This window comes from Mytilus edulis, unplaced genomic scaffold, assembly GCF_963676685.1.
Source record: "Mytilus edulis unplaced genomic scaffold, xbMytEdul2.2 SCAFFOLD_417, whole genome shotgun sequence".
Classification (NCBI taxonomy): domain Eukaryota; kingdom Metazoa; phylum Mollusca; class Bivalvia; order Mytilida; family Mytilidae; genus Mytilus; species Mytilus edulis.
Window position 1 is genome coordinate 1 of NW_027268062.1, and position 23,191 is coordinate 23,191.

A 23,191-nucleotide genomic window follows, 5' to 3' on the forward strand; every position below is an offset into this window, starting at 1 on the left:
TATAACAATGAAAACAGTTTTTTTTTTCATATCTATGAAATTCATTGTTTCATGTGGGTCTCATTGGGGTCTAAGCGTGACGCGGGATTGCCGATTTTTGTTAAGCGTGACACTGGAAAGTCAAATTATTGTGTCGTGAAAACGGGAAATGAGGTCTAGCGGGACCCGGGAAATGACAAAAAATGAGAATTGCTTACATACATAGTGTAAGCGGGATACGGGAATCTGACAAAACAGTAAGCGGGATCTGGGATCGGAACACCTTTCATGATATGGTACTCAATGAATTGGTCCAGTTGTTTCTAATCCTTACATTCAAATGATATATATTTTTAACAAAGTTATCTAACAAATAGTCTGTTAATGCGTAGTTTTCTTTATTGGTACTTTTTTTCTGTGCCATTTGTGCATCCGTAGTAATTATCGTGAAAATGCGGATTTTTGTCATATCTGGTCCTGTTCCGATCCGTAGTTTAGACAACAATGTGCAATGGCGGCCAAAGAAAAATTCACGAGAATGAGTCCAAAAATGAAAACGTTTGACAAGAGATTGGGAATAAATATGACGCTTTTAATGCATTAAATGGATTAAACATAAACTAAAGCCAATTATGATTACTTTCTAAAGAAGTATCAAACTTATTTAGCTCAAAATCAAAATTTTCGCTCATGATAGACAAGTAGTACCGGAAAGAAAGAAAGTATATAATTTGGAAAGTTGCAAAAATAAACCACCAAACCTCTTTTTTTTAGAGAAGATTCGTTTCAATCTGTGAAATTCCGTAATAAAAAACATAGATTTCGAATTGTTTTATGATTTTGTGATTGCATTTTTTCCATGTCGAAATTGCCGATTGCAGATCATGTGGTGTTAGTTATGTCACAAGTGTCAGCTTGGGGTATTCGCATCCAAACAGTTATCAACCAAAGGGCAATTAACACCTATTTTATCACTCTTAATTGCCTCTATTGTCCAACTTGAAGGGATTACAATTAAAGGTGATATATTTTTATGATCATAATCAGGACTCAGATGAAAGTTCAAAATTTAGGACATGGATTTACAATATTGAAACAAGAAAAATAGCATCTTGAAAATAATTATAGCGTCGTGGAAATTATTATAGCATCAGGGGGATAAATATAGCGTTGCGGTACCGCGACCCTTAAACGGCTTGGGGAGAACACTGAGAACGGAAATAAAAAATTCGGCAATTTCTCCAATTGTAAAGGGAATAACTCTAGAAAGGTAAAAGTGACCCCACCCAAATTCAAACTTGATTTGTGTTTTTCGGTCATAAGCAAGTTGATTTAAAACAAAATTCATTAATCATTGAGACTATCTGAATTGGTTTATGTGATCTGCAAGACTGCTCAGAGTTGTGCAAATGTTCCACTCTGTAATGCCTTTCTTGAATTTGTGGAAAAAGGTAACCAAACTTTAAAATCCCATAAATGAGACAAAGAGATTCATAATTCATAATGAATGATTCCAGAAAATTGTGATTTACTAGCTTATTCTCCAATACATCTTTGCAAATCAAAATTTAGAGATATGAATCAATTTACCCAATAATTTTTCCTATATGAGGTAGAAATACTGCAAATACCACACATACTGCAATGATACACACATTCAATACCAAAACATGGCGCAAACTACAAAATAAAAGAAAATTAGAATAAAAATTAAAAAACTGAAAGAGCTAGATGGATAGACACAATTGTAATATACAAATATGGCGATACTGCAGATGACAGCAGATCTCATCACTTTTTAATCTGTGAAATTTGACTTCGAGATTCTGTCACACTTAAATTATTGATATTAAATAAAAATCATATTTTTAATGGATTTAAATGTGTTTTTTTGTGATGTCAACATTTTACATTGATAATATGTATATACAAAAATTACTATTTTACTACATCTTTTTTTTTAAAGAAGATTCAATTCAATAGCTGCGGGTCATTTATAGTAATGAGTATAGATCTCACTGTAAGTGCATTAAATTTGTAAACAAATTGTGTGTATTAAATCAAATTAATGTTGACTACTTTCATTGTGCTTTGAATTTAAAGATGTTCCTACTTCATAAAAATTCAATTAAACATCTATTCTACTGCTTGAATTTTTTTTTTATATAAAAACAAGAGTGCACACCCTGAAATGTCTCGCCTTCTTTACTAATCATTGATACAATGTTGATAGTCCTAAATATAAAGCTTTATTACAATGTCACATAAACTTAACATTAACCAAGAAAACTAAGCATTGACCAATGAACCATGAAAATGAGGTCAAGGTCAGATGAACCATGTCAGGCAGACATGTACAGCTAACAATTCTTCCATACAACAAATATAGTTGACCTATTGCTTATAGTTTAAGAAAAACAGATAAAAAAACAAAAACTGAACACTGAGCAATGAACCATGAAATTGAGGTCAAGGTCAAATAAAACCTGCACGACTGACATACAGATCATAAAATATTTCCATACACCAAATATAGTTGACCTATTGCATATAGTATTAGAAAAAAAGACCAAAACTCAAAAACTTAACTTTGACCACTGATCCATGAAATGAGGTCGAGGTCAAGTGAAAACTGTCTGACAGGCATGAGAACCTTGCAAGGTACGCACACACCAAATATAGTTATCCTAATACTTATAATAGGAGAGAATTTAACATTACAGTAAATCCTAACTTTTTTTCAAGTAGTCACTGAACCATGAAAATGAGGTCAAGGACATTGGACATGTGACTGACGGAAACTTCGTATCATGAGGCATCTAGATACAAAGTATGAAGCATCCAGGTCTTCCACCTTCTAAAATATAAAGCTTTTAAGAAGTTAATAGCGCCATAGCCGCCGCAGGATCACTATCCCTATGTCGAGCTTTCTGCAACAAAAGTTGCAGGCTCGACAAAAACCATGTTGTTCTATAAATAAACATCAACTTTTAATTATTATTTTTTTTAATTCTAATGTATACGATAGCTTACCCTGGCCAAACAGTGTTGTATATGGTATACAAAAGTTGTACTCTAAATATATACAATAGCAATGGGAAAACACACATCATCTGGAAGAATAAGCTAATTCTTGCCACAAATGCCAGGACATATGTGTCAGACATATTGTTCAATAAATTCTGTAAATAAAAGAGGAAAAACTAAATGTTAACTACAAAAAATCATTTGAATATCTATTTCAATTTTTTATTGGTAGTGTTATGGACACAACGTCACAAGAATTTACTCTGTAGTTAATTTAGGACAGAAACTATTGCAGTATTTCTTATATTTTATTTAATTCTATATTTGTGTCATACTGTTGTCTGATGGTAGTGTACTTAATTTCAGTGCGGCAGGTCATGGATTATATCCCAGGCCAGTTGAAAACAAACACCTGAAAATTGGTATTTATTGCTTCTCATTTAAGCATGTTGCATTTAGAAGTAAGAGCAAAGACTGGTCAGCTCAGAGTCACAATAATGTGTCTGGATAGAGTGACATGTCTTCCTGAAGACTGTTACCATGCAACCTAGAAAATGTAACCTCCAGCTCAGCATTTCAGTCGAGTGAAAAGCAGGGTCATATCACATGATCCTGTTCACGTCCTGAATATGCAGTTAATTTGCCACTAGGAATTTAACAGTCATCCACCCAACCATCAATCCATTTTAGTATTATTCCAGATGAAGTGTACATGTATACATAAAGATAATGACTTTAACAGCAACATAAACAAACTCTAATTAAGAAATTGTCAAGTAATATGTCAAACTCTAGTTTATTTCTTGTCACTAATATGGCCATATGATTTCATGTTTTACTTTTTAACATTAAAATTTAATGTTAGCATAAGCAATTATATATCCCACAATGTTCCATTGCTATAGTATGAATCTCTTTACTTACATCTTCTATACAGTCCTTTTCCATTGGAAAACTTATATAAAACATAACACCAACAAATATATAGGTAAAGGCCACTAATATATAGGCTATAATCAAATCTCTTATCTACAAAATACAGAGTAAAAGATGTAATACATGTAAACAGTTATGACAGATACTAACATATACAATTTCTTTGTTAAATTCTCTGTTGATAAATTGATATTATTTTGACACTAAAATTCCAACTCATGCAATGTTGGTAAACCGATTTTGCTATTATCTTAGGTCCCTTTTGAAGATTATGCTCTTTACATGTTTTGTACATCCTTGACTTTCAATTTTTTTTCCTTTGTGTTTCTGATATAGTTTAACCCAGAAAAGCTCTTTGGACACATAACACTATAACATGTTATTATCATTGACTAATTTAACAGCGATTCTACCATATTTCACTCTGATGAAATAAATCCAATGTAAACTGCAGGAACATAGCTCACAAACAATGTTGATCCAAGATGACTTAATATTATGATCATTTATAAGTCTTGCTGAATTGTGATCTCATTGAAGGGAGAAGATTGATGAATGAATAGGACAATGGCACAGAAAAGCAAATGGATGGATGAAAAAACTCTCACTATATTTATTGCCTTTCTTTACAATTGTGATGGGGACGATACACCATACTTACGTTATTTTCAGGGTATTTCTGATTTCTAACTATTGACACACAAGAGTTCTGTACAAAATAAGCTAAAGCTGCTATACCAGTCAATGCAGGAAAACTTCCCTTAAAATCTGAAAAAAAGATTATTATTTTCCAATGGCAAACTCAAAATTTAATCAGATAAAAAACAAGAATGATACCAATGGCAGACTCAAAATTTAATCAGATATAAAACAAGAACGATACATTTTTTTAAGCAGTATTTCCCAAATCTTTATAGATAGCAATACTAAATGCATGTAATGATTTTTGAATTTACAGGCTGCTTTACTCTTTTAAATGCAATAACAGTGTTGAATTTTAATCATACATCAAGTATTTTTTAATTCATTTTCAGTCGGTTATCAATTTCATTGGTATTCACGTTTAATATGTATGATTTTAGTAAAAGTAAATATCCCTTAAATACAAATTTCTGTCAGATTGGAGCTTTGGATAAAATCTTCATTTCATTTTCAAGTTATAGATATATTAAGTGGCCATCTCCTCACATACTGAACATCAAATTACATAAAGAGGTTTAATTCATCATTTCTTTGCTTTTTGTTTTGATTTAGGGTGAAATATACTCAATGTAAATGACATTCTATGAATCTGATCTTTGAGAGGTGAAAAGAACAATAAAGAGTACTATAAATAGAAGTTTCTTACCTGAGACATAAAACATCTGCTGCTCATCTCCAGTAAACTCTACATTTATACCCCATTTTGCAGCATTTATAATGACAAAGATTATCAAATATGTCACAGATAAGGTAGCTAAAATGTAAATATTTTAATACAAAGCTAAAAATAAATGTATTAATTGCAAAGGAATGAAAGCATCAATTACAGCTAAGTCATTGTAATATCATCTTGAACTTACAACCGCTTAAAATATGTATAGCAATACTAAATTTGATTATCTCCCCTTGAAAATGGACAGGAATTATATTCCAGTAAGTACATCTTCAAGTAGTTTTCTACAACTGTGTGAAGTTTCATCAATATCAATTCAAGCTGTTTAGGAGGAGTTATGCTCAAGAAAAACAATTACCACATATTACAATATTGAAAAAAAAAGGAAATTTAATTCTTTCCTTACATTTTTACCAGATGATCATATCACTTTAGGCACATCCTCGGATAGCATTATACAAATGTATAAAATTTCCATGATACACACATAGCTATCTAGGAGGATTTGTTTTTGAAAGAGACTATAACCACATATTGCAATACTGAAGTACTGTATATAAATTTGATTATCTTCCCTTCAACAAGTTGGACAGTTTTTGGCACATCATCATGTAGTATTCCACAATTTTTTTATTATTGTGTACAGTTTAATCAATATTTGTCTCGTCATTTAGGAAGAATTAGTCCTAATAAGGCACATGGATATAAGACGAACATGGTAATACCTATATACCACCCTCCCAATAATCAACATATTTGAGGGGGGTATAAAACTTGTTAAAAATATGTTAACTTACCTAAAGCATTGAACTTTGTGAAGAATGTAGGAGATTTAAAGTTGACTAGAGGTCCTAAGATGAGTATTAAGAAAAAAGGTACAGTATAAGAAACATTCCATATTTTATCAAAACTGTCTTCATGTGTATGAGATCCAGATGGATATGATGTATGATTCGTATCTGGATGATGGACATTGCACACTGAAATAAAAAGACGATACCTAAACTGAAATGATTTGTATAAATATATATGTAAACAAGCATTATGTGAGTATTGTATGGCAATACATAGTACCCTATGGGTTAAAAATTTGTTGTAATGGAACGATTCTAACTTAATCTATAGCTTGTCATGGTGTAAACTACATAAAATAATAAACAAACCTACCACTAAATTTTTCAAGCAGTTTAATAAAGAAAAGGAAAAAAAATCCAAAATGTCATTTATCTTAATGCAATGTCTTTTACAAACCTTTTAAAAAATGAGCAATTTCCTTTTGAACAGAAATCTAGTACATTGTATTTAAAAAGTATTTCACCAAAAATTTAATTATAGGGAAAGGACTTTAACTGAACAAGAAGAAAAGCTAAAATCGTACAAATCAAACTTGACCTGTAACTTGTAATATTTAAACATTACACCAAATGTCAAATCAATATCTCAAGCATGAAGAAAAAAGTCTGGAAAACTGATTTGCTTGACTGACAGATGGACACAGACAGACACTTGTGGTTCATGAGTGTTCTCATTAGTTGATTTTTCTGTTTGATTTGATTTATATAAAAAAGAAGATGTGGTATAATTGCCAATGAGACAACTCTCCAAAAGAGACCAAATGACACAGAAATTAACAACTATAGGTCATCGTCAGCCTTCAAACATAGGTCACTGTACGGCCTTCAACTATAGGTCACTGTACAGCCTTCAACAATGTGTAAAGCCATAATACACAAGTCATATTGGGGCACTTTATAGCTTGCTGCGAGCAAAGGCTCTCTATTGAAGGTTTTACTTTGACCTATAATGATTGACTTTTTACAAAATGTGACTTGGATGGAGAGTTATTTCATTGGCACTCATACCACATCTTATATATATTTCACATTGCAGAATACAGAAATTTCTATTTCCGTTTTAAAGTCAGCTGTTATGTCTAGAATAAAGGACTGTAAAAGTTAAATACAGAAAATATCATTAGAAAGTTTATGTCTTCTTCAAGTCATAAAAGTTTAGTAAGTACATAGTGCTAAAGAATTTCAGTTTTGTCTCCAAGAGATAAAGATTCAATTCCTGCTGTAGTTTGTAAGTCTGCTGGATAAAGTAGAATTTAACCAAATTCTGAGTCACATTGAGTCTACTTTAATATTAAACAATAGGCTCTTTAGAGCATGTGTTGCTCACCTAAATTAATGTGCATCTTTAACAAAGGACACTCTCAAACATTGTGGACTAGAATAGAATTCATAACAAAAATTTCTTTTTGTTGATCTTGTACTGCTGATGTTTTTTTTTCTGTTAACAAATTTTTAATTCATTATCTTAAAAACATACCAGATGCTCCGCAGGGCGCAGCTTTATATGACTACAGAGTTCGAACCCTGAACAGTTGAGGCAAGTATGGACACAACATTCAAGCTTGATACAGCTCTGAATTTGGATTGTGATTAAATAGTTGACACAACATAGGTTTCTGACACAGAATGAATGTGGTCTAAGAACTTAAACTTAAAAACTTCAAAATTTTAAATTGGACATTTACCTATTATGGTCCAATATCCAAAATCTAAATACATGGTTAGATTCAGCATATCAAAGAACCCCAAGAATTCAATTTTTGATGAAATCAAATAAAGTTCAATTTTGGACCCTTTAGACCTCAATGTGGACCAATTTGATAACCTGGGCCAAATATCAAAAATCTAAATACATGGTTAGATTCAGCATATATCAAAGAACCCCATATATTCAATTCGTGTTGAAATCGAACAAAGTTTAATTTTGGACCACGATTTGGACCAACTTGAAAACTGGGCCTATAATAAAAAATCTAAATACATATTTAGATTCAGCATATCAAAGAACCCCAAGGATTCAATTTTTGTTGATATTAAACAAAGTTTAATTTTGGACCAACTTGAAAACTGGCCCCATAAGCAAAAATCTTAATACATGTTTAGATTCAGCATATCATAGAACCCCAAGAATTCAATTTTTGTTGAAATCAAAGTTTAATTTTGGACCCCGATCTGGACAAACTTGAAAACTGGGCCCATAATTAAAAATCTAAGTACATGTTTAGATTCAGCATATCAAAGAACCCCAAGAATTCAATTTTTGTTGAAATAAAAAAAAGTTTAATTTTGGACCCAATTTGGACCAACTTGAAAACTGGGCCCATAATCAAAAATCTAAGTACATGCTTAGATTCAGCATATCAAAGAACTCCAAGAATTCAATTTTTGTTAAAATCAAACTAAGTTTAATTTTGGACCCTTTGGACCTTAATGTAGACCAATTTGAAAACGGGACCAAATATTAAGAATCTACATACATCGTGAGATTCTGCATATCAAAGAACCCCAATTATTCAATTTTTGATGAAATCAAACAAAGCTTAATTGTGGTCATAAACCTTGTGTTTAAATTTCACAGATTTCAATTCACTTAAACTAAAGTTATAGTGCGAAAACCATTGTGTCTTTGGACGACGACACCAAAGTCATACCAATATATGACCGCAAAATATTTTTGAGGTCGTATAAAAAAAACAAGAGAAAAGCTCACTTGACCCTTTGGGACAGCTGAGCTAAGCAATGAGATTTAAAGAACAGTTTTACTTAGCCTTCACACTCACAACATGTTCTTTTGGTAAAACTAAACAACTTATGTCCTCAAACACAGTTAATATGTTTTATTGAATACCTCACCTATATCTGTATTTGTATTATTCATGCTGCCAACATTTGAAGAATCATGTTCAGCTTTATCTGAAATTAATCATTTTGATATACTTATATATTTCTTTTCATGATAAAGGACAAGATATATGGGCAACATTATAAATTCAGAGAATTCTAATTTTAAACACTACTTAAAATAGACATGGAAAAAATATATTAATTTTAAAATTTGTTTGAATATTTAGAGCTATATAAATTGTGAATCCAACAAAATGCACCCATCCAAAATTAAACTAAACTAGAGGCTCTAAAGAGCCAGTGTCGCTCACCTTAGTCTATGTGCATATTAAACAAAGGACACAGATGGATTCATGACAAAATTGTGTTTTGGTGATGGTGATGTGTTTGTAGATATTACTTTACAGAACACTCTTGCTGTTAACAATATATCTATCTATAATGCACTTTGTCCAGTAGTTAGAGAGAAAAACATTTTGTAAAAATCTACCAAAATTTAACAAATTTATGAAAATTGTTAAAATTGACTATAAAGGGCAATAACTCCTTAAGGGGTCAATTGACCATTTTGCTCATGTTCACTTATTTGTAGATCTTACTTAGCTGAACACTATTGCTGTGTTAAGTTTATCTCTATCTATAAGAATATTCTAGATAATAAGCAAAAACAGCAAAATTTCCTTAAAATTACCAATTCAGGGGCGGCAACCCAACAACCGGTTGTCCTATTCATCTGAAAATTTCAGGGCAGATATGGATTGACTTGATAAACAATTTGACCCATGTCAGATTTGCTCTTAATGCTTCAGTTTCAGAGTTATAAGCCAAAATCTACATTTTACCCCTATGTTCTATTTTTAGCCATGGCAGCCATCTTGGTTGGCTGGCCAAGTCATCGGATACATTTTTTGAACTAGATACCCCAATGATGATTGTGGCAAAGTTTGGTTAAATTTGGCCCAGTAGTTTCAGAGGAGAAAATTTTTGTAAAAGTTAACAGACGACGCCGGGCGACGACGACAGACGCCAAGTGATGAGAAAAGCTCACTTGGCCTTTTGGGCCAGGTGAGCTAAAAAAGACTCAGTTATCTTATGCAATTACTCAAAGAATTGAATTATCAAGTCATAATGCTTATGGTTTCAAAATTGAAAGGAAATTTAAGAAAGCAAACAGGAATTTGTTTCTGATCACTCAACAAAATCTATCTGCTGTTTTAGTTTTTTCTTTTACTTCATTTTGCCCTTTGCTATGATTTTCCTATACCCCAGTGGAGTAATTGTTTTCTGTATATCTTACTGGATTTTGATAAAGACACTTGTCTGTTGTTTAAAACTATAAAGATGATTTCTAGACATCTTCTCTATTTTTGTGTTGTTGGCTTGCTGTCTCATCACCATATTAACACCCCTCCAGAATTATTAATGAACTTTTAATTTTGATAACTTGCTGTATTAGGCCTAATACATTTTTTAAACAAGTTGCAGTCTCATGAATGTCTATTCTACAATAAACACTTTTGCAAATTTTATATCAAATCTTGCTAGTTATACTTACGCCAAATAAATAACACAACATTGTAGAGAAAGTTTGACATGAGTATCCAATAAACAATAGAACCTCCAAGTAGAGTTAGAAGTGAGGAACCCACAGCTAGGTACTGTGCCCACTTCCCTAAATAATGTTTACATACATCAGAAAATTCTACCAACTGTCCATCTACAGCTGAAAAATAGAAAAAAAGATGAATGCTAATTACAGTTAAAAATTCCTTACAATATTAAATAGTACTGAAATTAAGATTTCTACATATTAGAAGATTCATGACTTTAGAATGAAAGACACTTTTAAAATCTTTGAAATTGTATGAAAAAGAAATAACTTGAATTCATGCATCAAAATTGACATAAAGAGTCTAATATATTGCATATCATTTTAAATCTTTTAATTCAATGGCAAGAATCAATTATATTTATCTGCGGGTATGTTGAAATAAGATGGGTATAAAAGGGCTTAAGGTTCTAGAATGAGCTCAATATCTCCTAATTAAAAATATGAGTAACAAGAATGTGTCCATAGTACACGGTTGCCCCAATCGCATTATCATTTTCTATGTTCAGTAGACCGTGAAATTGGGGTCAAAACTCTATTTTGAAATTAAAATTAGAAAGATCGCATCATAGGGAACATGCATGTATGTGTACTAAGTTTCAAGTTGATTCAACTTCAACTTTACCAAAAACTTTAAATTGAAGCAGGACAGACGGATGGACGACCTAACGAATGGATGGACGCACAGACCAGAAAACATAATGCCCATAACTGAGGCATAAATATATGCTTTTCTTCATGGAAAAGAGAATACAAATGTATAAATTTATGCCAATCTTTTTCCATTAAATGTCTGTGAGCAGTCTTAAAATTTGAAAACCTAGCAGTTTAAATTTCTCATATACCTACAAATGATTTTTATTCATAAAGTTCATGACTTCTTATAGTTTTGGGGCAAACAATGCCTTAAATGCACCCCTATTGCAGAAATTGATTTCAGAAGCATTTAACAAGGAACAGGGATGAGTGGTGGGAATGCAAAGGATAAAACTGTGCTGCCATGTTTTGTGTTAGTTTATATTTTGTACATGTATTACCAATTTTGTTTACTGAAAAAAATATATATACATAAAAAAACATCTTAAATTAATTTTTTGCTGAGATCAAGCAGCCAATGACTGACTTACTACACCTTTGCTACCCTTCCTAGAGTAGGAATAGGAACATATTTTGTTCTTGCTTTGTAAGTCTACCAAAGAACATTTTCAATATGTTTTTAATTCAGTACATGTACTACATAAAATGCACCTTAAAGCACTATTTCTATTTACCAAACTACACAATTTTATTATTATTTGTTTGTTTGGGTTTTTTATGGTTTTTTTCTTGCTTGTTTGCTGCAGCATTTTTGTTATGCATAAACCCAGTAATCTTTTAACATTTCATCTCCTTCATATTAAATAATGGACAAATTAATGTATTCAAATTCTGATGTCTTCCATCCTAATAAATGAATGTATACAGTATTGGCATCATTAAACCAGATGCTCCGCAGGGCGCAGCTTTATACGACCGCAGAGGTTGAACGCTGAACGGTTGGGGCAAGTATGGACACAACATTCAAGCTGGATTCAGCTCTAAATTTGAATTGTGATTAAATAGTTGACACAGCATAGGTTTCTGACACAGAATGAATGTGGTCTAATGAACCTTAAAATATTTTTTTTGCCTTTGAGCAATTCACTATGCTGTTGAATATTAATCCTTTCAAAAAAATGTTTGAAGAAATTTTCTTTTTATTTATGAAATCTGAAATGAGAAAAATTTGTTATCACTGAATGGTAAAGATTGTTTTAGTTGGTAGTAAAAGTGAATATACATTGTATATTGTATAAAACAATGATTTAAGTTGATTCAACTACTATTCTGGACAAAGAAAGATAACTCCAATTGAAAATTTCTTGCTATTGCACAATATTGTGCAAATAGATATTTCTTGCTATTGTGCAATACTGTGCAATTGAAAATATTTGCTATTGCACAATACTGTGCAATTGAAGATTTCTTGCTATTGCGCAATACTGTGCAATTGAAAATTTCTTGCTATTGCACAATACTGTGCAATTGAAGATTTCTTGCTATTGCTGAATACTGTGCAATTGAAAATTTCTTGCTATTGCACAATACTTAATATAATAATTTTGGATCCTGATTTGAACCAACTTGAAAACTGGGTCCATAATCAAAAATCTCAAGTACATGTTTAGATTCAGCTTATCAAAAAAGCCCAAGAATTCAATTTTTGTTAAAATCAAACTTAGTTTAATTTTGGACCCTTTGGACTTTAATGTAGACCAATTTGAAAACGGGACAAAAATTAAGAACTTACATACACAGTTAGATTTGGCATATCAAAGAACCCCAATTATTCAATTTTTGATGAAATCAAACAAAGTTTAATTTTGACCCCGATTTGGACCAACTTGAAAACTGGGCCAATAATCACAAAATCTAAGTACATTTTTAGATTCAGCATATCAAAGAACCCCAATTATTCAATTTTTGATGAAATCAAACAAAGTTCAATTTTGGACCCTTTGGGCCCCTTATTCCTAAACTGTTGGGACCAAACCTCCCAAAATCAAACCCAACCTTCCTTTTATAGTCATAAACCTTGTGTTTAAATTTCATAGATTTCTATTTACTTATACTAAAGTTATGGTGCGAAAAACCAAGAATAATGCTTATTTCGGCCCCATTTTGGCCCCTAATTCCTAAACTGTTGGGACCTCAACTCCCAAAATCAATCCCAACCTTCCTTTTGTGGTCACAAACCTTGTGTTCAAATTTCATTGATTTCTATATACTTATACTAAAGTTATGGTGCGAAAACCAAGAATAATGCTTATTTGGGATCTTTTTTGGCCCCTAATTCCTAAACTGTTGGAAACAAAACTCCCAAAATCAATCCCAACCTTCCTTTTGTGGTCATAAACCTGTGTCAAAATTTCATAGATTTCTATTTACTTAAACTAAAGTTATAGTGCGAAAACCAAGAATATGCTTATTTCAATTTTTGCGGTCGTATAAAAATATGTCTGGACCAATCAGACAATTCTTAACAGTGACATTGCAATAATTTAACACCATTTCTGAATTGTTCTATTACAACTCTGCAGATAGAACACTTTACTGAGTAAAAAGGTATTAATTGAGGATATATATGAAGCTCATAATCATGTCATGAATATCCACTTTTTTGGACCCTTATCTTATTGCTGATCTTGATAGCAGATCTACAGTCTTCAAAAGTATGTTAAAGAACTTAATTGTATAGCAATATCAAAACAAAGCTTAGACTTTAGAGGAACTCTCCAATCATTGACTAACAATGTGATAAAAAAAGTGTGAAAAAATTTACTGAGAACTGATTTTTTTTTTTATATAGTTTTACTTACAATATTCTTGTGAAGTTTTGAGTATTCTGTAACTAGTGTAAAGGTTAATCCCCGCCATGAATACTAACAATGGAATACCTGTGGCAAACCCAGCCTGAAAATCAAGAAGTTATCTTACATAACAGAAAAAAAGTGTGAACTAATTTTTTAATTGATGAAGAATATTACATTCCTTTAGTAATTGCATATCAAAATATTAGAGAAAATAATGCAATAAACACAAAAATGTATGTAACATAAATAAAGACATTTTTTCACTAATTTCCATAAGATATCATTTGAAAATTGTTAAATACAAACATGAGACATTAAAGAATGACTCTTTTGGTAAATTTAAAGAACTTATTCCTATTTTGCCTTTTCTGCCATTCTAAAGCAAAAAGAAACCTTTCCATATCATCTGAGGGCTAATTTCAAGGTTGACAATGTTCAACTAAAGCAAACTCAAACTAGTAAAAACATTAACTGTTGTCACAGAAATATGGTTCTCTATTTGCAATTTTGATGGTACAATATAAAAGTTAAAATAAAAGAAGCAATAATTAAACATGAAACATTCAATGTGAATAATAAATAGTTGCAAAAAATGTGGCAAGATTGTATTATTTGAGTAAATGACTTGTGGCAAAAACATATTCAATTTTGGGGCAATGGATATTTCCCAATTTAGCATGCTTAATTAAGTGCCTTCATCCAATTCCTCTTATATCTTACCTGTCTTATAGCCCAAGGCATACTTAGCAGTGAGGTTCCCATCATTGTGTTCCATAGAGAAAATCTGTCAAAACATATCACTCATCTAATAATCAATACTATTTTATTAAGCTTTTTTTATTCTTATGTATAGAATAAGTGGCCATATTTTCCTTTGGAGGTCCCAACTCATATAGAAATATACTCAATTAACAACCTGTTTTCATTATATGCTAATGGCATCACCATTTGATGTCTGGTGATGAGAAGTCTCATTAGACATCATACCACATCTTCTTTTTTTTAATCCTAACCCTAACCGATTCCTAAGCATATAACACCCTGGCCAAAAAATCTAACAGTAACTGTCAACCAATCTTGCAAGTATGGTTTTGAGAAATGATGACAAATAGATAATTCTAATATGACGTGCCTTTTCGCTTCATGAATAAACCCATGCTCTAAATCCAATAAATTTGTTTTGCACATGCATATATTTAATTCTGCAGAAAAATGAATTTTATCAAATTGGCATGCATTTAATATATTTTATTAACTTAAAACACTTCCAAACTCTTAAATGATGCACATGTTGTTACTAATTCATTTATTATGACTGTAATGTGTTGCATTCCGAAATTGACATATTTGACCTAGATACGACAACTGTTCATGCTGCCTGTTCAAAAACTCCTCCCTCTGAAAATCACAGACACCCTTGTAGATTTCGAAAAAGAGCAGGCTAATGTCGTTACAAAGTAGCACTTGCACCAACAAAGTGGAAAGGGATTAATATAAGTTGTAATAACTTGTTTTCCAATCCACTGGAAATAAATACGTTTAAACTAACACTAACTATAATAATTCAGCAAAGATTAAAGAAAAGAAGGCAGAATATGTTTTACTTGTCTTCAATGTCCCTTTATACAATATGTCTTGTTACAATGTGTCTTTATTCAATGTGTCTTTATGCCATCATTCAACAATACTGTGGTTTAAAAACACTAACCCGTCTTAGTGAAAATTATTTTTTGTATTCAAGTGTTCTAAGTTAATAATGATCAATGTAACTAATGACAGCATTGCAAACCTGTAAATGATTCATACTAACAATTCAGCTTTAGACATGTCCAAAAATGTTCTGAATTGATTATACATAGAACTAAATAATAAAAAAAAAAGGAAGAATGTGTATGAGGACACAAATGCTCTCAGCTCAAGCTTTGTAATTTTTGGTTAAAGGGGCATAACTCTAGAACAGTAAATGACTAACAACCCAAGTTTAGACTCTGTCTGGGTGTTTCTCAGCAATGTGTATGAGTTTCATAAAATTTGAATGAGACAAACTTAAGTTAAATTGTTGAAGACAAATAAGTTTGCAATTTTTCGTGGTAATAAAGGGGAATAGAATGGTAAGTGTTTCACTAACCAAATTTGAACTCTGTCTGCAAGTTTTGATTCTTAGAATTGTGAATGAGTTTCTTAAAATTTCCAGAAACAAAAATTGGACAGATGGACAGATTGATGGACAGATAAGGGTAACACTTAATGCCCCTGCTGCCTTCGGCAGAGGCATAAAGGGCTAATATGATTAAACCAAGGTAATCGAATATTAAAAACTTACATTGTAACAATACTACTTTGCTCTCCAGGAATTGGTTTGAAAACATAATTGATAAATACTTGTGGAACAACATGGTCTGGCATAAGCTAAAAAATCATACAAATAAACAGAAGGTTATTACCGGTATACATTAAGCAATAACTTAGAAGTATGTCCTATACAATCAAACAATGCTAAATCGAATCTGTAAAGTCACTTAAAAGTCAATCTTATTAAAATAAGTTCACCTGACTTGCTCCTCGATTTTTTATATGTTCACAGTTGCCGTGTGTGACAATATGTCATTTCTATATACTATAAATAATTTTAAAGATTTAGAAATTGTTTTGTAAATGTTGGAAATAACATGGGCTGGCTAAATAACTGATTGATAGACAGGTGTCAGATCATCTGTTTACAAAATTAACATTCAATATGAAAATAAAGGGCTGCCTCAAAATAAACACTCCCAAATATATACAATAACAAATTATGGCAACTAAATAGAAAAATTAAAAGGCTTCATATATTTACAGCTCTATAAAGAATAACAAAAATATATATGTATACATACAAAGTTGCTACTGCCATGAGGTGCCAGTCTGTTATAGTATTTATATCTACTGATAACAGCAGACGCTCTTTCATCTTCATGGCTTCCTGAATTGGGATTATTGATAGATGCATAATTCACTGGTTGTCTGGAAGTAAATAAGTTTTTCATATTTATAATTCACATTATATAAATGCTAAACTGTTTATATTTACGCTTACACATACTGGTATCAATATCTAAATCAATTTATCATTTGGTTCTAATTCAAAACACAGATAATTCCTACCACAATTTAATTGTTAGTGCTTTTATCACAGCATTGCAAATTTAATAAACTTAATGCAAAATTTGTGAAAACTCACTTCTATAAAAGTAAATAAATCAACAGATAAATAATCTATGTGTGATATCAACAGTATTACAAGTAGTTACCGACAAACTTCATTATCTATGTGTGATATCAAACAGTATTACAAGTAGTTACCGACAAACTTCATTATCTATGTGTGATATCAAACAGTATTACAAGTAGTTACCGACAAACTTCATTATCTATGTGTGATATCAAACAGTATTACAAATGTTAAAGACAAACTTCATTATCTATGTGTGATATCAAACAGTATTACAAGTAGTTACCGACAAACTTCATTATCTATGTGTGATATCAAACAGTATTACAAATGTTAAAGACAAACTTCATTATCTATGTGTGATATCAAACAGTATTACAAGTAGTAACCGACAAACTTCATTATCTATGTGTGATATCAAACAGTATTACAAGTAGTTACCGACAAACTTCACTATCTATGTGTGATATCAAACAGTATTACAAGTAGTTACCGACAAACTTCATTATCTATGTGTGATATCAAACAGTATTACAAATGTTAAAGACAAACTTCATTATCTATGTGTGATATCAAACAGTATTACAAGTAGTAACCGACAAACTTCAATATCTATGTGTGATATCAAACAGTATTACAAGTAGTAACCGACAAACTTCACTATCTATGTGTGATATCAAACAGTATTACAAGTAGTTACCGACAAACTTCATTATCTATGTGTGATATCAAACAGTATTACAAGTAGTTACCGACAAACTTCACTATCTATGTGTGATATCAAACAGTATTACAAGTAGTTACCGACAAACTTCATTACCTATGTGTGATATCAAACAGTATTACAAGTAGTTACCGACAAACTTCACTATCTATGTGTGATATCAAACAGTATTACAAGTAGTAACCGACAAACTTCACTATCTATGTGTGATATCAAACAGTATTACAAGTAGTTACCGACAAACTTCACTATCTATGTGTGATATCAAACAGTATTACAAGTAGTTACCGACAAACTTCACTATCTATGTGTGATATCAAACAGTATTACAAGTAGTTACCGACAAACTTCATTATCTATGTGTGATATCAAACAGTATTACAAGTAGTTACCAACAAACTTCACTATCTATGTGTGATATCAAACAGTATTACAAGTAGTTACCGACAAACTTCACTATCTATGTGTGATATCAAACAGTATTACAAGTAGTTACCGACAAACTTCACTATCTATGTGTGATATCAAACAGTATTACAAGTAGTTACCGACAAACTTCACTATCTATGTGTGATATCAAACAGTATTACAAGTAGTTACCGACAAACTTCATTATCTATGTGTGATATCAAACAGTATTACAAGTAGTTACCGACTAACTTCATTATCTATGTGTGATATCAAACAGTATTACAAGTAGTTACCGACTAACTTCATTATCTATGTATGATATCAAACAGTATTACAAGTAGTTACCGACAAACTTCATTACCTATGTGTGATATCAAACAGTATTACAAGTAGTTACCGACAAACTTAATTATCTATGTGTGATATCAAACAGTTTTACAAGTAGTTACCGACAAACTTAATTATCTATGTGTGATATCAAACAGTATTACAAGTAGTTACCGACAAACTTAATTATCTATGTGTGATATCAAACAGTATTACAAGTAGTTACCGACAAACTTCACTATCTATGTGTGATATCAAACAGTATTACAAGTAGTTACCGACAAACTTCACTATCTATGTGTGATATCAAACAGTATTACAAGTAGTTACCGACAAACTTCATTATCTATGTGTGATATCAAACAGTATTACAAGTAGTTACCGACAAACTTTATTATCTATGTGTGATATCAAACAGTATTACAAGTAGTTACCGACAAACTTAATTATCTATGTGTGATATCAAACAGTATTACAAGTAGTTACCGACTAACTTCACCACTCCTGTCACTCATATTTCTGCTTTGTTAAAAATATTTGTAATGTTTCACAATTGTATAAAATATCGGTTTCCTTTTCTCTCTATGAAATAATCCACCATTTTTGTTGTTAATCAGCTTTTTATATTTAGTTACATATTGTCCTTGCAACATTAATTAGATTATGATAACATTTTTTTTTACAATTTCTCACTATCTAATATATATAGAAAATTGGTTATCATGCAAGTTCAAAATTTTGTTTATAATTTTATCTTTGCAAATTATTTGTATTATGTCAAAAATACTAATCTGATGACATATAATACACTGACATATATCTTGTGTATTGATACTAACTAATGGGTTATCAGAGACTGATACCAAGGGGAGATAACACATGATCTTGACCATTAATTTTAAAACTCTCTTATTTGTTTGTTACTACAGACCTGATAGTAGTGAAGGATAAAGCTTAGCAGGGAATGCATGCAAAAATCTTTATGTATTTCAGAAATATACCTTGTTCTTTGTTGTGATGCTTCTTTTTCAGCACTCTTTTTGGGTATTGGTTTTGATCTGAAATATAAACAAAATTAATCAAATATTTAAGTTACAGATAAACAGTGAAAAATGTTCACTAAAAAGTCAGCAATCTTAAATTGAATCCTAGAATATCTATAAGCTCATTAATGAAAACCATGCAACCACAAAGTTCTTTTTTTTTTGCAATAAATTCCAATCTGATAAAAATATTTAAGAGCATGATGAATATAAGTAAAAAACAATGTCAATCAGCTGCATTTTAATAAAATTTGAAGATGTATTAAATGAATCATGTTATGTAATAGAAAATTTCACCTGCAATAGGACAAGTATACTGTAGACGAAACTGCTTTTACTTTTTATGTCCCTTTTGGTGATGTAGCCCTCACTTTTTAAGGTATTTAAATTAAAAAAAAAAGATGATGTAGTATGATTTCCAATAAGACAACTCTCCAACAGAGAACAAATAAAATAGAATTTTACAACTATAGTTTAAGGCCTTCACAAAAACAAACCAAAAGCATATTAACCATTCCTGACTTCAGGTTTCAGGTTTGAGACATTCCTGATGTGATGAAGGTAAACCTGAAAAGAACTTTGGATACAAAAAAACTAGAGGCTCTAAAAAGAGCCTGTGTCGCTCACCTTGGTCTATGTGCATATTATTAAGGTGATGTGTTTGTAGATCTTACTTTACAGAACCTTCTTGCTACTTACAATTTTCTCTATCTATAATAAACTTGGCCCTTTAGATACAGAGGAAAATATTTTGTAAAAATTTACAAAAATTTACCAAATTAATGAAAATTGTTAAAAATTTACTATAAAGGGCAATAACTTCTTAAGGGGTCAAATGACCATTTTGGTCATGTTGACTTATTTGTAGATCTTACTTTGCTAAACATCATTGCTATTTACAGTTTATCTCTATCTATAATAGTATTCAAGGTAATAACCAAAAACGGCAAAATTTCTTTAAAAATTACCAATTGTGGGGCAGCAACCCAACAACCAGTTGTCCAATTCATCTTAAAATTTCAGGGCAGATAAATATTGACTTGATAAACAATTTAACTCCCTGTCAGATTTGCTCTAAATGCTTTGGTTTCAGAGTTATATAAGCCAAAATCTACATTTTACCCCTCTGTTCTACTTTTAGTCATGGCAGCCATCTTGGTTGGTTGGCCAGGTCACCGGACACATTTTTTAAAACTAGATACCCTAATGATGATTATGGCCAAGTTTAGTTAAATTTGGCCTGGTAGTTTCAAAGGAGAAGATTTTTGCAAAAGTTAAGGACGACGGACGACGACGACAGATGACGGACACCAAGTGATGTTTTTGCTTCATTGAAATTTCAACTGTGCTTCTTGTTTTATAACTATTCTTTAATAATTTTAATGTTTTTTAGAGGGACATTTTTCTGATCTCATTTCAAGAATTTTTTTTATAGAATCTCTTGTAAAGCATTTCAAGAAAATCATCAAAACTTTTGCCTGAAGTGTCAACTGAGGATTGAACACGATGACTATTAAGAGAGGGAAAAAATACCAATGGACCAATCAAAGATTCTCAGTCCAACAAATTTCAAATGGCACAAGAATTGAACTAAGATCATTAACTGTATGAACTTGCTTCCGTTAAAAAATAATTATCACAGAGATATTTTCATTTTTAAAATTCTAAAAAAACATGTGTAGGTCATCTGAGGTACTTCCAACAATCAAAGAGATTGAAATTACTCATAGAAAAATTGGAAGAATTATCATATGTGAATAATTTAAAATCATATTCCTTAACTCTTCTATTAAAAAGGTTGGTGATAGACACAAAAAACTTAATATGCACCATTATATTTATAAGTTTAAAAAGATAATCCTTTTTTCTAGTTAATCAAATGTGCTAAACGTTTGTGAAAGAAAAAGGTCACTAAATTTTCATAACAATTTCAAGTTTTAATTTGAGAGTTTTTGAAACAAAAGAAATTTTCAAATAAAGATTCAACTAAGAAATATTATCAATAAAATTACACAGAATACAACCTTTGACCAACAGATTAAGATATTTAAGATTAAATTCTTTGTCCACCAAATTCACTTGTGCATGGTTGCTTTTGGAGTATTTCTATGTTCAACATATGTTACTAACCGGTATTCATTATTATACTCTTTTTCTAATTCCTCTTAGGGTTGTTTATTAAGTTTAATAAAAAGATGAATGGTTGTAGTGTGGCGGAGGCATTTCATTTTCATATTTTTATTAGAAAGGTTTATTCTATTGCCCAAATATGGAATCAGTTCTCAATATTGATGCAAATTCTTTTTATTTTCAATTTAAAATGGTGCACTGATTTGTTATTTATTTTTTGGGGAATGTCTTCATGGGACACAGATGGTGCCCCCAGCTTGCATATCATATAAAGTTATAAAGGGACATAAGAAGAATGATAAATGTGACACTACCCAAATTTGTACTTGATCTGAGTTTTGTGGTAATAAGTACATGTGTATAAGTCTAGTAACTTGGGTTTAGGATAACTTAAGTAAGAGAACTGAAATGCAAAATGCAGCAATTTCTATGTTTTTAAATTGTTAATTTTAATTAATTAATTAATTAATTAACTTAATTTCAAGACTAACAATGCCTTGAGGCATCCCAGTAGCCAGGCTGAATAATGCGTTGAGGCATCTTAATGAGGTACATGTATTTTTGCTCCACAAATTAGGCTTCATTATATCTTATTAATCTCCACAAGATTATATTAGATATAAAGGGTATATCAGTAAATAGACACATTCCCCATTTCCATTCTCAATTTTATATTACTTAAAAAAACATATGATCTGACCATAATATTGAATTGATCCTATTCAAAATTATCATCTCCTGACTTTTTCAACTATCAGTGGTGATCAAGAGGGGAGAGTTCCAAGGTTGGAATCCCCTTTCTTTTTGAGGATCAATGCATTTGAAAGGGAACATGAAGTTGGAACCCCCTTTATCCCTTTATCCTGGGTTTGAACCCCCTTTCCCCCTTTGGAATGGCTGTCCATGAACCGCCCCTAGTTTGCTTATTCTTTACTATTTCCATCAATTTTCAAAATGGCTTATAAAAATCTGGTGTTCTTTTAAGAAAGCTGACAAAGGAAAATCTTGAGTAGGGGTGTAAACAAATAATTTTTGAGGAACATATTTGCCTTGTCTGACTTGAGGCAGAGGGTCCTTCTTCTTTGTGCTGCAAATTCTCAGAATTTGATGATGAAAGTAAAGTTCGTATTTCGTCGTCTGGGCTGTTTACGGACATGTGACGATTTCTATCCATTTTAAAACGAAGTAAAAGTCAGTTTGTGAACTTTGATAACTTTGTCATCTTGATGACATATCGGTGTCAAGGAAAACGTCAAATATTATCGAAAAATATAAACATTAGAGGAGTGCCGAGTAACACACGTCACATCCGCTCGTGATTAATTTCAT

At 31.2% G+C, this 23,191-nt stretch overlaps 1 protein-coding gene across 1 annotated transcript; it reads right to left on the reverse strand.

Annotated features, from left to right (window-relative positions):
* Positions 1 to 1,569: 1,569 nt before the first annotated feature.
* LOC139506738 (neutral amino acid transporter 9-like) lies at positions 1,570 to 23,126 on the reverse strand (the record flags this gene model as incomplete). The annotated part of the gene is given in 14 exon segments (XM_071295526.1): positions 1,570 to 1,659; positions 3,013 to 3,161; positions 3,931 to 4,035; positions 4,604 to 4,710; positions 5,291 to 5,398; positions 6,115 to 6,297; positions 9,025 to 9,084; positions 10,571 to 10,738; positions 14,023 to 14,116; positions 14,737 to 14,800; positions 16,340 to 16,425; positions 16,893 to 17,019; positions 19,691 to 19,747; positions 22,912 to 23,126. Coding segments are annotated over 14 exon segments (1,523 nt in total), but the record flags the coding sequence as incomplete, so codon positions are not given.
* Between the last annotated feature and the right edge of the window lie 65 nt (positions 23,127 to 23,191).